General features: G+C 38.6%; 1 protein-coding gene across 1 annotated transcript; it reads left to right on the forward strand.

Annotated features, from left to right (window-relative positions):
• The first annotated feature begins 7230 nt into the window (after window positions 1-7230).
• On the forward strand, window positions 7231-8420 carry ccl36.1 (chemokine (C-C motif) ligand 36, duplicate 1). Its single transcript, XM_084543380.1, has 3 exons — window positions 7231-7629; window positions 7701-7812; window positions 7974-8420. The coding sequence occupies exons 1-3, from the start codon at window positions 7560-7562 to the stop codon at window positions 8065-8067; spliced, it is 276 nt and encodes a 91-aa protein (XP_084399506.1). The 5' UTR covers window positions 7231-7559; the 3' UTR covers window positions 8068-8420.
• Window positions 8421-15059: the final 6639 nt, after the last annotated feature.

The raw sequence follows: 15059 nt of genomic DNA on the forward strand, positions 1-15059 counted from the left end.
TGCTGCTTCAACAAACCATTTACTATTAAAATGCAATTAAGAGTGAGTTTGTTCATTAACCTGCAGCTCTGTTTTTTGCTTTCAGTCATTTTGAGCCTGAACTGACTCACTGACAAAAAAGTACAACTCTTCTGTTTTTTGTGTAATGTCTGTTGAATGCCTTGTAATATCCTGCTGTATAAACCTCATGCAAATACAAATCTGAGTGATGTGAAAACTTTGCGTCGTCTCTTCTTGACTCCTTTGAAGGTAGAAGATCATCTAGTGAGTTTTCAGTTTGTGCATCAGTCTTCCCCAGACTAAAATAATACGTACTTTTGCTTTTTTACTATTTTTCCAAAGTACTGACTGACAGAATATTAATGAATAAAGATGGGTTATAATATAAACTCATCACGGGCATTATATTATGTAACCGTTTTTGGCCGTTATTTAAATTTGACGCTATGCAGACGATGCTCACCTGTATTTCTCCATTTTCACCAGTCATATTTAGTTTCATTTACTTCCATATTTGTAGTAGCCTAAGAGCCGGACCAATTTTCCCCACTGACAGATTTATTTGTGGTGGATAGCTGGTCTGGAAATGCTCCGTTGGGAACTGATTATGCTTTAGCAAAGATCAATCAAATAATTTGGGTGGGCAAAGGCATTTGTTGAGAATGGCTTTATTCGCCTAATGTTTTATACTCCTATTGCATGCAGAAGGGTTTTTCTTTTCCTCTTCAGTCTAAAAGAAGTCCTACCAATGCTACACTTGTGTGTCTTATTTTAGCCTTGACATGTCATATCAGACATGAAAACACAGAGTACTGTGTAAATCTGAATCTCTTCTCATCATCTTCCAGATAAGACGCTTTGGTGACCTTACACTGTCTTATACATGAACAATGAAAATGTAAAGTAAGGACTTTGTGTAAAACAAGGAAGATCTAACTTAAGTCTAGGATGACCCTAAAACAAAACTGTCCTATTTACTGCATATTCCTTGTTTTGTATGGCAACAGTTTAGCAAGAGTGACTGAAAGTTAGTGAAACTATTTTACAAGCACTTGCATGATTTCTAACGAGTCAATTAAGGCTAAAATGTATATGAATACAGTTAGTTACAGCAAGAAGCTTCTGAGTTCGAATCCCTTGGCCGACTGGGCCTTTCTGTGTTCGCATGTTCTCCCTGTTCGCCTTTGCTTCTTCATTAACCCATTTACTATTAAAATGCATTTAAGCGTGAGTTTGTTCATTAACCTGCAGCTCTGTTTTTTGCTTTTAGTCATTTTGACTCTGAACTGACTCACGGACAAACGTGAGTTTTTTGTGTAATGTCTGTTGGATGCTTTATAATATCCTACTTTATTATCCACGTCTCTTCATGACTCCATCAAAGGTAGAAGATCATCTAGTGAGTTTTTGGCTTGCGCATCAGTCTTCCTCAGAGGTTGTCTAAAATAATATGCAAATTACTTTTGCTTTTTGAGTATTTTAAGTACTGACTGACAGAATATTAATGAATAAAGATGGGTTATAATATAAACTCATCACGGGCAACATATTATGTAACCGTTTTTGGCTGTTATTTAAATTCGACATTATGCTGACGATGCTCACCTGTATTTCTCAGTTTTCACCAGTCATATTTAGTTTCATTTACTTCCATATTTGTCGTAGCCTAGAAGCCGGACCAATTTCCCCCACTGACAAATTTATTTGTGGTAGAAAGTTGGTCTGGAGTTGCTCTGTTGGTAACTGATTATGCTTCGGCAAAGATTAATCAAATCATTGGGGTGGGCAAAGATTAACAGCGATTCAGTCATTTGTTCAGAATGGCTTTATTCGCCTAATGTTTTATATTCCTATTGCATGCAGAAGGGGATTTTTTCTGTATGGGTTGAATCACACTTTCCAAGGACAGCTGTGACAAGTCCTACCAATGCTACCCTTCCGTGTCTTATTTTAGCCTTGACATGTCATATCAGACATGAAAACACAGAGTACTGTGTTAATCTGAATTTCTTCTCATCATCTTCCAGGTAAGACGCTTTGGTGACCTTATGCTGTTTTATACATGAACAATGAAAATGTAAATCGAGGACTTTACGTAAAACAACAATTAAGTCGAGGATGACCGTAAAATTGTTCTATTTACTGCATGTGTACCTGGTGTTTCGACCTTCTCAGTAAAGAGTAAAAAAATAATACTACAAAGAAATGCTTACCTGTATTTCTGAATTTAAACCACCTAGCCTAATTTCGGTTTGCCTTTGTGTTATTTCTTGTTTTGTATGGCAATAGTTTAGCAAGAGTGACTAAAAGTGAAATTATTTTACAAGCACTTGTATGTTTTCTAATGAGTCAACTAGGGTTTTGTTAAGGCTAAACTGCATATGAATACAGTTAATTACAGCAAGCAGGTTCTTGATTCAAATCCCTCAGCCAACTGGGGCCTTTCTGTGTGGAGTTTGCATGTTCTCCCTGTGTCTGCGTGGGTTTTCTCCGGGTACTCCGACATCCTCACACCATTCAGAGACATGCTCGTTAGGTTAATAGTTGTCTGTCTCTCAGTGTTAGCCCTGCGATAGACTGGAGACCTGTCCTGGGTGTACCCCACATCTCGCCAAATGACAGCTGGGTCAAGTACCAAGTACCATACACATCCCACAAGAACAGACAAGACCACATATTGTCCATTGTGTTTGGGTTTAGGTAAAGTGAGATAACACTGCCACCACCAGGTCAAACTGGGAAATGAATGAATTGCACAGAACGTTTGCTTTTTAGGGTTTCTAACACTATGGGTTCCGAACCAAGACCGAGGGTCACTTTTATGTGAACGTTGCAAAGTCAACATCAATGCAGCAGAGTGAAGTGTCTAAACACACTTGCATATAAAAACTTTGTGTTGTAGAATTTCATTTTCAACATCTTCCCAAACAGGCTGTATCTTTGCTGTTCAGAGTGAATCTCCATCAGAAACATGAACTGGACTCTTCACTTCAGCGTTGCTCTCCTCAACATCGTTTGGATCACCTTCTTTCTACAACCAGATCCTTTCTCGGGTAAATTAAAGCTTAAAGCCGTTTTCTATCTATCTATTTTCTATTCTGGTTTCAAATAAAAACATCTTCAGACGGTTTGTGTTGGTTTGTGTTTCAGCATCAAAAGAACAAAATGTACACAGAAGAAGCTCTGACAGCCTTTACGAGTTTTGCATTCACGCGTCTCAGATGACACAGAATAACGGTACCTAATCCTTTCTTGAATCTGCAGATTTGTTCCTAGTGCATCAGTTGCCGTCATTCACAAACATAATTTATTTTATTTTCATTCATTAGAATTGGTATTGATGGTAACTGTTTCAAGTGTATTTGCTGCAGAACCTGAACTCAGAAACCTCACACCTTACGGGGGCAGCAATGCAACTAATGTGAACCACATTTAGCAACATCGCCGCTTCTACACAACAATAACGCCAACAACACACCCAACCATTACACAACCGTCAAGACGTACCGCACCAGGATCTGAAACTCAAATTAAGTAAGTTGATTAAATGACGTGATATTATCATTTGGACATTTTACCAAATCCCAGTTACAGTATTTCTGCGTTAAGGTTAAATACATTAAAATGTACAGAGAAAAATACCATTAAAATCTGCAATGCCAGCAAGATAAATATATATATATATATATATATATATATATATATATATATATATATATAGTATACATATATCTTAGTTACTGGAGAAATGTTCTCTGCTCTGAGCTGCATCTCTGTGCTAACCACAACTACCTTTTCTCTGCGTTCAGTCTAACCGAGTGGAAAGTTTCTGTCAATTTTAGATTTTTTTTTTGTTTTTTTTACATTTTTGATCATGATAAGTCCGACACCTCAACACCTTTAGAAGCCCTTTCACTGCATAACTGTGGTGTTTATCTCCATCACTTCCAGGGGAATATCCAGTCATCATTGTCTGCATCCTGGGAACTGGACTGTTATCTCCAATGGTCTGCTACAGTTAGATTCCCTCACATTATTATGTCAACCAGAGGTGTCATGTCTGAAGATGCCCTGATATGTTCTTTCCTTCAGGTGGACGCAGTCATTACGACTGCTGCCTCAAGTACTTACCAGGAAGAGTACGGAAGGACTTAATCAGATCATATTACATGACTGATGGCCCCTGTCACATGCCTGGAACCATGTAAGTGCTACAAGCTGCGTTTAATAAGTAGAATGAAAGCTACCAGAGGCAGTTCTAGTCTGTTTAATGTCCTGGGTGAACTTTGGTAATTAATGCATTTTAACACTATTACATACACATGTCATTATGCGAAATTCAACATGCTCCAGATGTTGCAAAAATTACAAAATATGTGTATTATGTGTAACATCACAGAAAACATTCGTAGTAGTGTCATATCATAAGTAAAAAAAATAATAATAATGGGTTGTGTTGTGAGCAAGCAACAAAGGAACAGGATAACATGGTTCTACTAACTATCCTGTCTCATTATTACATGCATAATATCCTCCTGACTACCAGGAAAAAAATATTGTCCAATCACAATTTCTTTTAAAATTCCCCAATCTTTGTAAGGTAATCAGAATATTTAAAACATATTATTTTTGAGATGTCATATAACTGATGGACGACATTTTCCTTAATGAGAAAGAGAAAGGTCCCCACCCCTTCACATTTGGTATCATGGAAAAGCCCACACACAAACAAGAACAGTGTGTGAATGTATTTATAGTATTATCTATACTACTGTCTATATAGCTACATTTCTCTCTCTCTGTCTCTTTATACACACACATACACACACATATATCATATCAAACTGATGGCCTGCGCCGTGCAGAGTGATGAGTGATACAACATTTATTATTATTTATTTTAATCTTCTCTGTTTCAGTTTGGTGACAAAAAAGTGTTGTCGCATCTGTGTGGATCCGAGTCAACCCTGGGTTGTGAGCATTATGAAACACCTAGACAAAAGCCCCTTTTAAACCTGTTGCCTGCTTCTCCATGATGGTCTCCTTTGCTTCTTCATATATTACCATTAAAATGCATTTAAGCATGAGTTTGTTCATTAACCTGCAGCTCTGTTAGAAGTTATCAGAGATTCTTTTGTCATTTTGAGCCTGAACTGACAAAAAAGTACGACTCTTCTTCTATTTTTGAGTAATGTCTGCTGGATACTTTTTAAACCTCATGCAAATACAAATGTGAGTGATACGAAAACTTTGCCTCGTCTCTTCCTGACTCCTTCAAAGACACGGTCTAAAATATAAAGTCTTATAATTTGGTCATCAATTGAAGACAGTTCCTTTGATTTCTTATTGGATTGGATTATTGGATTGATTTCAGTTGGACATCGTATTTTGGACAAACAGATGTACCAAATATGAATAAATTTAGTGCAGATATGCTCAGCTCTTTATTCATGGTTGTGTTTTACCTTTTATGTTCAGTTGACTTGCCAAGTACTGGCTCACAGAATATATTGTAGGGGCCCCTGTTGTCCTATCAATCTCTCCCCCCTCTCTGGAAAGTAAATTTAAGAGGTTGCCCTGCCGAAGAACCCTGCTTATCGACCAATCTTTACACCTAAGTGGTTAAAGTGCCAGTTTCTGATGCTGTATAGACCCATGTTAAGGGGCCTCTCTGAACTCTGAGGACCTTACTTCAGTCAAAAGACACAGGTTTACAAGTCTGTAGAATTGCCCACTCTCTTTCTTTTCTGATCTAATTAGTCTTGAATTGAAAGAACATCAACAGGATCTCAGGAACTAAAAAGGAGAGATGAGAGGAGTTACCTCTCCTATTTCATATGGACAGAAACTAGAAACCTTAATGTTATATTGTATAACATTTTAAATCTTAATGGTATAAATTGTGTTAAGAATTTGTTCCTTTAGTTATTAAATATATTTAATCGAGACTGATAAATTGACTTAAACTGTGTTCTTCCTACAGAAAAAGGAGGTGGTGCCCTGACAGGACATTTAAAAGGTATACCAAACCCTACAAAGCTAGTAATTATTTGCGAGTATGACATCCTTACGTCCTGAGCCTGAACTGAAACTGGTTTGGATAAAGACGGGTTATAATATAAACTAATTGTGGGCATTATGATATTTAAATTCGATGCCGATGATGCTCACCTGTATTTCTCAGTCATTTTTAGTTTCATAACACAGGAGGACTGTGTAAGTCAGAATAACTCTTCCAAATGTTGTACTCAGCATCTATTTACCATTGGATCATCTTCCAGATAAGACACTTGGTGACCTCAAATTATTTTTACTGTCTTCTTAAATGTCAAGAACGGACTTTGAGTAAAATGAGGAGGATCCAAATGAACGTTGGTCTTTTAAAATAAAATAGTTCTATTTATTGCATGTGTACCTGGTGTTTCAATGTCTTTTCAAATGAGTGTGCATTGCAGTAGTACGTTTGTTGTATTTCAGGACTGACATACATATACACATCTCCATGTTATATCTTTAGTGAAGTACTTCCACACACTTGATGAACCGCTGCTAGTTTGCTGCATTAACTCAATGGACTCCTCACCTGTCTTCTAGAAGGTGTCCCTGTTGTTATTGTTACGTGATCGGCTATGCATGCTGTGACTTGACGCTTTAGGCAGGAAGTTGACTAGACGGTTTAACCCCTGGTGTGGATTAAAGAAGGCCCAGCAGGGTCTACACTTTTATGGTCATGGTTGGCTTTTTATGGCTTTTTATGGTTGTGTTCTATATAAATGTTTCGGATGTGGCTCAGGTGTAATGCTGCAGAGATGTGTACAGACATAGCAGTGCCCCTTAAATGTCATTCTCTCCTCGTAATTTTCTCCATTTCTATATAATTATGTCTCAAAATATCTAAATGTAAAAGTGAACAAAGAGAACCCAATCAATCAAATGAATATTTATTCAACAGAATCATTTGTGCATCATCTGTGAGTTGTAAAAGGATGTGAGCTTGTTTTCAGTATCTGGTGTACACTGCAGGTATACCGTACACCATCTTTACCAGTAGTGGTTGGGGCTAGTATTGACATTGCCGTAAAGCACTGAACCCCAGTTTGCGTCCCAAAGCCAAATGTGTGGCCCGTGTATTGTCATAATATCTGAAAGTTGGAATAGTTTAACAATTTACTTGGTGAGGAAACCATTACTTGTCTACTTTACTTAACTACTACTTAACCATTTGTACTTAACTAGTGTTTTTGGAGTGAAAACAAGTAGTACTATTCAAGAATTAATGTCTTAAAGGGCAGGAAAGTGTTGTTAAATATCCACATATATTTAAACCAAAAATCTGATCTAATAATGAATCATACTTTGAGCTGCATATGTGGGCTAACCACAACTACATTTCCTATGTATTCAGTCTAACCAAGCGGAAAGTTTCTGTCAACTTCAGTCCCCAAACCCCCCACCGTTTTGCTTTCAATAAGCCTAACACCTCACCACCTTTTCTTTAGAAGCCCTTTCACTGCGTAACCGTGGTGTTTATCTCCATCATCGAAGAATATCCAGTCGCCATGAGGACCACTCACATCCTCCTGCTCTGCATCCTGGGAGCTGCACTGTTATCTCCAGTGCTCTGCAAAGGTAAGACAACCTGATTATGTCAATCAGACGTGTCATATCTGGAGATGCCCTGATGATATGTTCTTCCTCAGGTGGACTCAGTTGTAAAGACTGCTGCTTCAAATACTACCCAAGAAGATTACGGAAGGACTTTATCGCCTCATATTCCATGACTGATGACTGCTGCCCCGAGACTGGAACCATGTAAGTGCTACAAGCTGTGATCAGTAATTGGAATAAGTACTACTGTCAGTGTATGGATATTTAAAATAATAATGGGCACAGCTTGAGGAATAAATTATTCTCTAGTCTCCTTTTTCCTATTTTATTATTATTATTATTTTTTTTAATCTTCTCTGTTTCAGTTTGGTGACAAAAAAGTCTCGTCGCATCTGTGTGGATCCGAGTCAGCCCTGGGTTGTGAGCATTATGAATCATCTGGACGAGCGTTACTTTTAAACCTGACGCCTGCTTTTCTGTGATGACACCGTTGCTTCTTCATCAGACCATTTATTATTAAAATGCATGTAAGCGTTAAGTTTGTTCATTGACCTGCACCTGTGTTTAGAAGTCGTCAGAGTTTTTTTGCTTTCACTCATTTTGAGTCTGGACTGACTCACTGACAAAAAAGTACAACTCATCTTGTTTTTGTGTACTGTCTGTTGAATGCCTTGTAACATCCTACTTTATAAACCTCATGCAAATACAAATCTGAGTGATGTGAAAACTTTGCCTCGTCTCTTCTTGACTCCTTTGAAGGTAGAAGATCATCTAGTGAGTTTTCGGCTTGTGCATCAGTCTTCTCCAGACTAAAATAATACACACTTGACTTTTGCTTTTTTTTTACTATTTTTCCAAAGTACTGACTGACAGAATGTCAATGAATAAAGGTGGTTTATATTATAAGCTCATCATGGGCATTATATAAGGTTACAGTTTTTGGCCGTTATTTAAATTCGACGCTATGCTGACGATGCTCACCTGTATTTCTCAGTTTACGCCAGTCATTTTTAGTTTCATTTACTTCCATATTTGTAGTAACCTAGAAGTCGGACCAATTTAGTGGAAAGTTGGTCTGGAGTTGCTCCGTTGGGAAATAATTATGCTTCAGCAAAGATCAATCAAATCATTGGGGTGGCCTACGACGAAAGATTAACAGCGATTCAGGCATTTGTTCAGAATGGCTTTATTCGCCTAATGTTTTATACTCCTATTGCATGCTTAAGGGTTTTTTTTTTTGTTTTTTTGTATGGGTTGAAACACGCCCTGTAAGGACAGCTGTGACAGGCATGTTCCTCTTCTGTCTAAAAGAAGTAATTCCGATGCTACTCTGCTGTGTCTTATTTCAGCCTTGACATGTCATGTCAGACAAGAAAACAAAGAGCACTGTGTAGATCTGAATCTCGTCTCATCATCTTCCAGGTAAGACGCTTTGGTCACCGTATACTGTCTTACACATGAACAATGAAAATGTAAAGTAAGGACTTTGTGTAAAATAAGGAAGATCTAAAATAAGTCTAGGATGACCCTAAAACAAAACTGTCCTATTTACTGCATATGTACCTGGTGTTTCATAATGAGCCTAAACTTGAAAATGATTGATGCACAAGGATGTTCCAGTTTATTTAATTTCAAAGCTATGCTGATGATGCTTACCTGTATTTCTGAATTTAAAAGCAGCTAGTCTAATTTCTGTTTGCCTTTTCGTTATTTCTTGTTTTGTATGGCAGGTTAGTGACTAAAAGTTAGTGAAACTATTTTACACTTGCATGATTTCTAACTCGGGTTTTATTAAGGCTAAACTGCATATGAATACAGTTAATTACAGCAAGATGGTTCTGGGTTTCAATCCCTTGGCCGACTGGGCCTTTTTGTGTGGAGTTTGCATGTCCTCTCTGTGTCTGCGTGGGTTCTCTCCGGGCACTCTGGCTTCCTCCCACCGTCCATAGTTACTGCATTATCAAGTAGCTGTGACAATGGGTCAGACACATTTTGGTATCAGTGGAAGTTTATCAATACCAAGTACATGAACTTCGGACGTACAAATGTGGTAGTTTGGTACAAAATCTGGAATGTCTGGCTGTCCCAGGTCAAGACAAGTTAACACAGAGACACAGACAACCATTCACACTCACACCTACGGCCAATTTAGAATCACCAATTAACCTAATGAGCATGTCTTTGGATGGTGGGGGGAAGCCGGAGTCGGGTACTCACGCAGACACAGGGAGACCATGCAAACTCCACACAGAAAGGCCAGCCGGCCCATGGATTCAAACCGGTGACCATCTCGCTGTGAGGCATCAGTGCTAACCACCTCGCCACTGTGCCGCCCTGCTTTTTAGGGTTTCTAACACTATAGGTTCCAAACCAAGACCGAGGGTCACTTTTATGTGAACGTTGCAAAGTCAACATCAATGCAGCAGAGAGTGTCTAAGTGTCTAAACACACTTGCATATAAAAACTTCGTGTTGTAGAATTTCATTTTCAACATCTTCCCAGACAGGCTGTATCTTTGCTGTTCAGAGTGAATCTCCATCAGAAACATGCACTGGACTCTTCACGTCAGCGTGGCTCTCCTCAACATTGTTTGGATCGCCTTCTTTCTACAACCAGATCCTTTCTCGGGTAAATTAAAGCTTAAAGCCATTTTCTATCGCCCGTTCTGGTTTTAAATAAAGTGTTTATATCAGCTGCTTATGACTGATGTGAACATCTTCAGACAGTTTATGTTGATTTTCAGCATCAAAAGAACAAAAAGTACAGAGAAGAAGCTCTGTCAGTCTTCAGGAGTTTTGCATTCACCCATCTGAGATGACACAGAATAACGGTAAATAATCCTTTCTTGAATCTGCAGACTTGTTCCTAGTGCATCAGTTGGCGTCATTCACAAACATAATTTATTTTATTTTCATTCATTATAATTGGTATTGATGGTAACTGCTTCAAGTGTATTTGCTGCAGAACCTGAACTCAGAAACCTAACACCTGACGGGGGCAGCAATGCAACTGACGTGAACCACATTCAGCAACATCGCCGCTTCAACACAACAATAACACCAACAACACGCCCAACCATTACACAACCGTCAGACACTGACCTGGGACGTACCACACCAGGATCCGAAACTCAAATGACGTAAGTTGGTTAAATGACATGATATTATTATTTGGACATTTTCTAAGTCCTAGTTCCAGTTGTTTTTTGTTTTGTTTCTTAATCTCTGATGACACAAGTGTGCACTTTATATTTCGCGAACTTATGGTACTTATAACTGCTTCAAGTGTATTTGCTGCAGAACCTGAACTCAGAAACCTCACACCTGACGGGGGCAGCAATGCGACTGATGTGAACCACATTCAGCAACATCGTCGCTTCTACACAACAATAACGCCAACAACACGCCCAGCCATTACACAACCGTCAGACACTGACCTGGGATGTACCACACCAGGATCCGAAACTCAAATTACGTAAGTTGGTTAAATGACATATTATTATTTGGACATTTTCTGAGTCCTAGTTCCAGTTATTTTTTTGTTTTTTAAAAAATCTGTGATGACACAAGTGTGCATTTTATATTTTGCGATCTTATGGTACAGTAGGCTTTGCTTATGGTAATGGTAGCAATGTAATAAGCGCAGTAATAGTAGTATGACAAAATGGTTGCATTGCCACAGATAGTAGAGATGTTTTGTTGTTTAAATATTAAAACACAAAGAAAAGGCATAAAAAGATGACTCCCCTCTTATCCCTAATGCCAACAAGGACCAATGCCTTGGTGAACTTTGAGTCCAGACCGGGTTAAACTTCAGGGTGAGCATGGCCAAACCAACAAACAAAACCAATCAACACACCTTCCAAATTACAGTGGCTTGCAAAAGGTTTCGTACTTCTTGAACTTTTCCACATTTTGTCATGTTACAACCACAAACATAAATAGATTTTATTGGAATGGCACATAATTGTGAAGTACAGAGAAAATTATAGTTGGTTTATGTTTTTTTTTTTTTTTTTTTTTTTCCAAATAAAAACTCAAAGTCCGGTGTGCAAAAGGATTTAGCCCCCGTTTCAACCAATTGCTTTCAGAAGGTGCCTGATGAGTGCTGAATGACTCTGGACAAACTGCAGAGGTCCACAGCTCAGGAGGGGGAATCTGTCCACAGGACAACTATTGGTTGTACACTGCACAAATCTGGCATTTATGGAAGTCAGAAGCTATGTGGGGGACACAGTGGAAGAAGGTGCTCTGGTCAGATGATACCAAAATTTAACTTTTTGGCCTAAATGCAAAACACTATGTGTGGCAGAAAACTGCACATCACTCTGAACACCCCACCCCCACTGTCAAACATGGTGGTGGCAGCATCATGTTCTGGGGGTGCTTCTCTTCAGCAGGGACAGGGAAGATGGTCAGAGTTGATGGGAAGATGGATGGAGCCAAATACAGGGCAATCTTGGAGGAAAACCTGTTGGACTCTGCAAAAGACTGGGACAGAGGTTCACCTTCCAGCAGGACAACGACCCTAAATATAAAGCCAGGGCTACAATGGAATGGTTTAAGACAAAAACATATTCATGTGTTAGAATGGCCCAGTCAAAGTCCAGACCTAAGTCCAATCGAGAATCTCTGGCAAGATCTGAAAATTGCCGTTCACAAACACTCTCCATCTAATCTGATTGAGCTTGAGCTGTTTTGCAAAGAAGAATGGGCAAACATTTGAGTCTCTAGATGTGCAAAGCTAAATAGAGACATACCCTGAAAGACTTTCAGCTGTAATCGCAGCAGAAGGCTCTTCCACAAAGTATTGACTCAGGACGGCTGAATACTTTTGCACACCGCACTTTTCAGTTTTTATTTGAAATTTTGTTTTAAATCATGTATAATTTTCTTTGTACTTCACAGTTGTGTGCAACAAAATGTGGAAAAGTTGATGGGATATGAATACTTGTGCAAGCCACTGTACTTATCAAACAACAAAAAAGGAAAATTTAATACAGGATACCTTCCCTATCAATTATCCAAAAAAAAGGATAGAACATTCTTCTCTACTCCTACTGTGGCAGGACTGCTTCAGGTTGGAAACAAATATTGAAATTAGCGTCCCAAAGCCAAATGTGTGGCCCGTGTATTGTCATAATAAGTGACAGCAGAACAGGAAAATTTGATGTGCCAAGAATTATTGCCATATAATGTAGGAAGGTGTCTTCATATTCAGCACATGCTACCACGATCATCTTTAAACCAGGACAGCTACACTTAAACCAAGTACTTTTTCATATGTTAAATTTAGCATCCAGTGCTATGGTAATATTCCTCAAATAAGGTTAAATACATTAAAACTTACAGAGAAAAACCATACCATACCATTAAAAATCTCCAATCCTAGCAAGATAAATGTAAAAGAACTACTAAAAATGGAAGCTGCACATGGGGACACGTATCTTTTTTTATTTCTACATTTTTGATCATGATAAGCCTAACACCTCACCAACTAAACGGGGTGTTTGTCTACATCGCTTCCAGGGGAATATCCATTCGTCATGAGGACCGCCCACATCCTCCTGCTCTGCATCCTGGGACCTCTACTGGTATCTCCAATGGTCTGCTACAGTTACATTCCCTAACATTATTATGTCAGTCAGAGGTGTCATGTCTGGAGATGCCCTGATGAATATGTTCTTTTCTTCAGGTGGACGCAGTCTTGACAACTGCTGTTTCAAATACTACTCAAGAAGAGTACAGAAGTACTTAATCAGATCATATTACAAGACTCATGAAAACTGCCCCAAGCCTGCAATCATGTAAGTGCTACAAGCTGTGTTTAAAAAGTAGAATGAGTACTACTCTCAGTGTATGGATAGTTAAAATAATAATGGACACAGTTTGAGGAACAAATTATTCTCTCATGATTACCCACTTATTTTACTCCAGATATCAGTTACAAAGGTTTTCCTATTTTATTTTTGATTATTTTTTTTTAATCTTCTCTGTTTCAGTTTGGTGACAAAAATCAATCGTAACATCTGTGTGGATCCGAGTCAGCCCTGGGTTTTGAGCATAATTAAACACCTGGACGGGGTGTCCTTTTAAACCTGCCGCCTGCTTCTCCATGATGACGTCTTTACTTCTTCATCAAAGCATTTACTAATAAAATGCATTTAAGAGTGAGTTTGTTCATTAACCTGCAGCTCTGTTTAGAAGTCATCAGAGATTTTTTTGCTTTCAGTCATTTTGAGCCTGAACTGACTCACTGACAAAAAAGTACGACTCATCTTGTTTTTGTGTAATGTCTGCTGGATGCTTTGTAATATCCTACTTTATAAACCTCATACAAATACAAATGTGAGCGGTGGGAAAACTTTGCCTCTTCATCTCTTCTTGACTCCTTTGAAGGTAGAAGATCATCCAGTGAGTTTTTGGTTTGTCTTCCCCAGACACGGTCTAAAATATAAAGTCTCATAATTTGGTGCTATTGACAAGAAAGATAAACTTTCATTTGAAGACAATTCCTTTGACTTCTTATTGATGTGTGACTGGATTTAGCAGTTGGACATTGTATTTTGGACAAATAGATATACCAAATATGAACAACTTTATTGCAGATACACTCTGCTCTTTACTCAGCAATTATCTGGGGAAGGATGACACCAGTGAAGCAAGTATGACATCCTCACGTCCTAAGCTTGAACTGAATCTGGTTTGGATAAAGACGAGTTATAACTAATCGTAGGCATTATATAATGTAACTGTTTTTTTCGTGATATTTAAATTTGACGCTATGCCGATGATGCTCACCTGTATTTCTCAGTCATTTTTAGTTTCATAACACAGAGGACTGTGTAAATCAGAGTAACTCTTCTGAATGTTGTACTCAGCGTCTATTTACCATTGGGTCCACAGGTCCAGACGAGTTACCTCCACATACATCCTTGATAAAATAGATGAAGCAAGTGAACATCCTGGCATTTGAACAGTACTTGATCTTATTCGTACTTTAAATAGGAACAGTACTTGGGCAGTGACTGATGACATCCCACAAGAACACAAGAACAGACAAGAACATTCATTCATTCATCTTCTGTACCCGCTTATTCCTGTCAAGGGTCGCGGGGGTCTGCTGGAGCCTATCCCAGATGTCATAGGGCGAGAGGCAGGGTACACCCTGGACAGGTCGCCAGTCCATCGCAAGGCTAACACAGAGAGACAGAATGTTTGCTTTTTAGGGTTTCTAACACTATGGGTTCCAAACCCAGACCCAGGATCACTTTTATGTGAACGTTGTAAAGTCAACATCAGTGCAGCAGAGTGAAGTGTCTAAACGCAGTTTTGCATTCACCCATCTGAGATGACACAGAATAACGGTAAATAATCCTTTCTTGAATCTGCAGACTTGTTCCTAGTGCATCAGTTGGCGTCATTCACAAACATAATTTATTTTATTTTCAT

The sequence above is a fragment of the Chelon labrosus genome (assembly GCF_963514085.1).
Source record: "Chelon labrosus genome assembly, chromosome: 1".
Classification (NCBI taxonomy): Eukaryota; Metazoa; Chordata; class Actinopteri; order Mugiliformes; family Mugilidae; genus Chelon; species Chelon labrosus.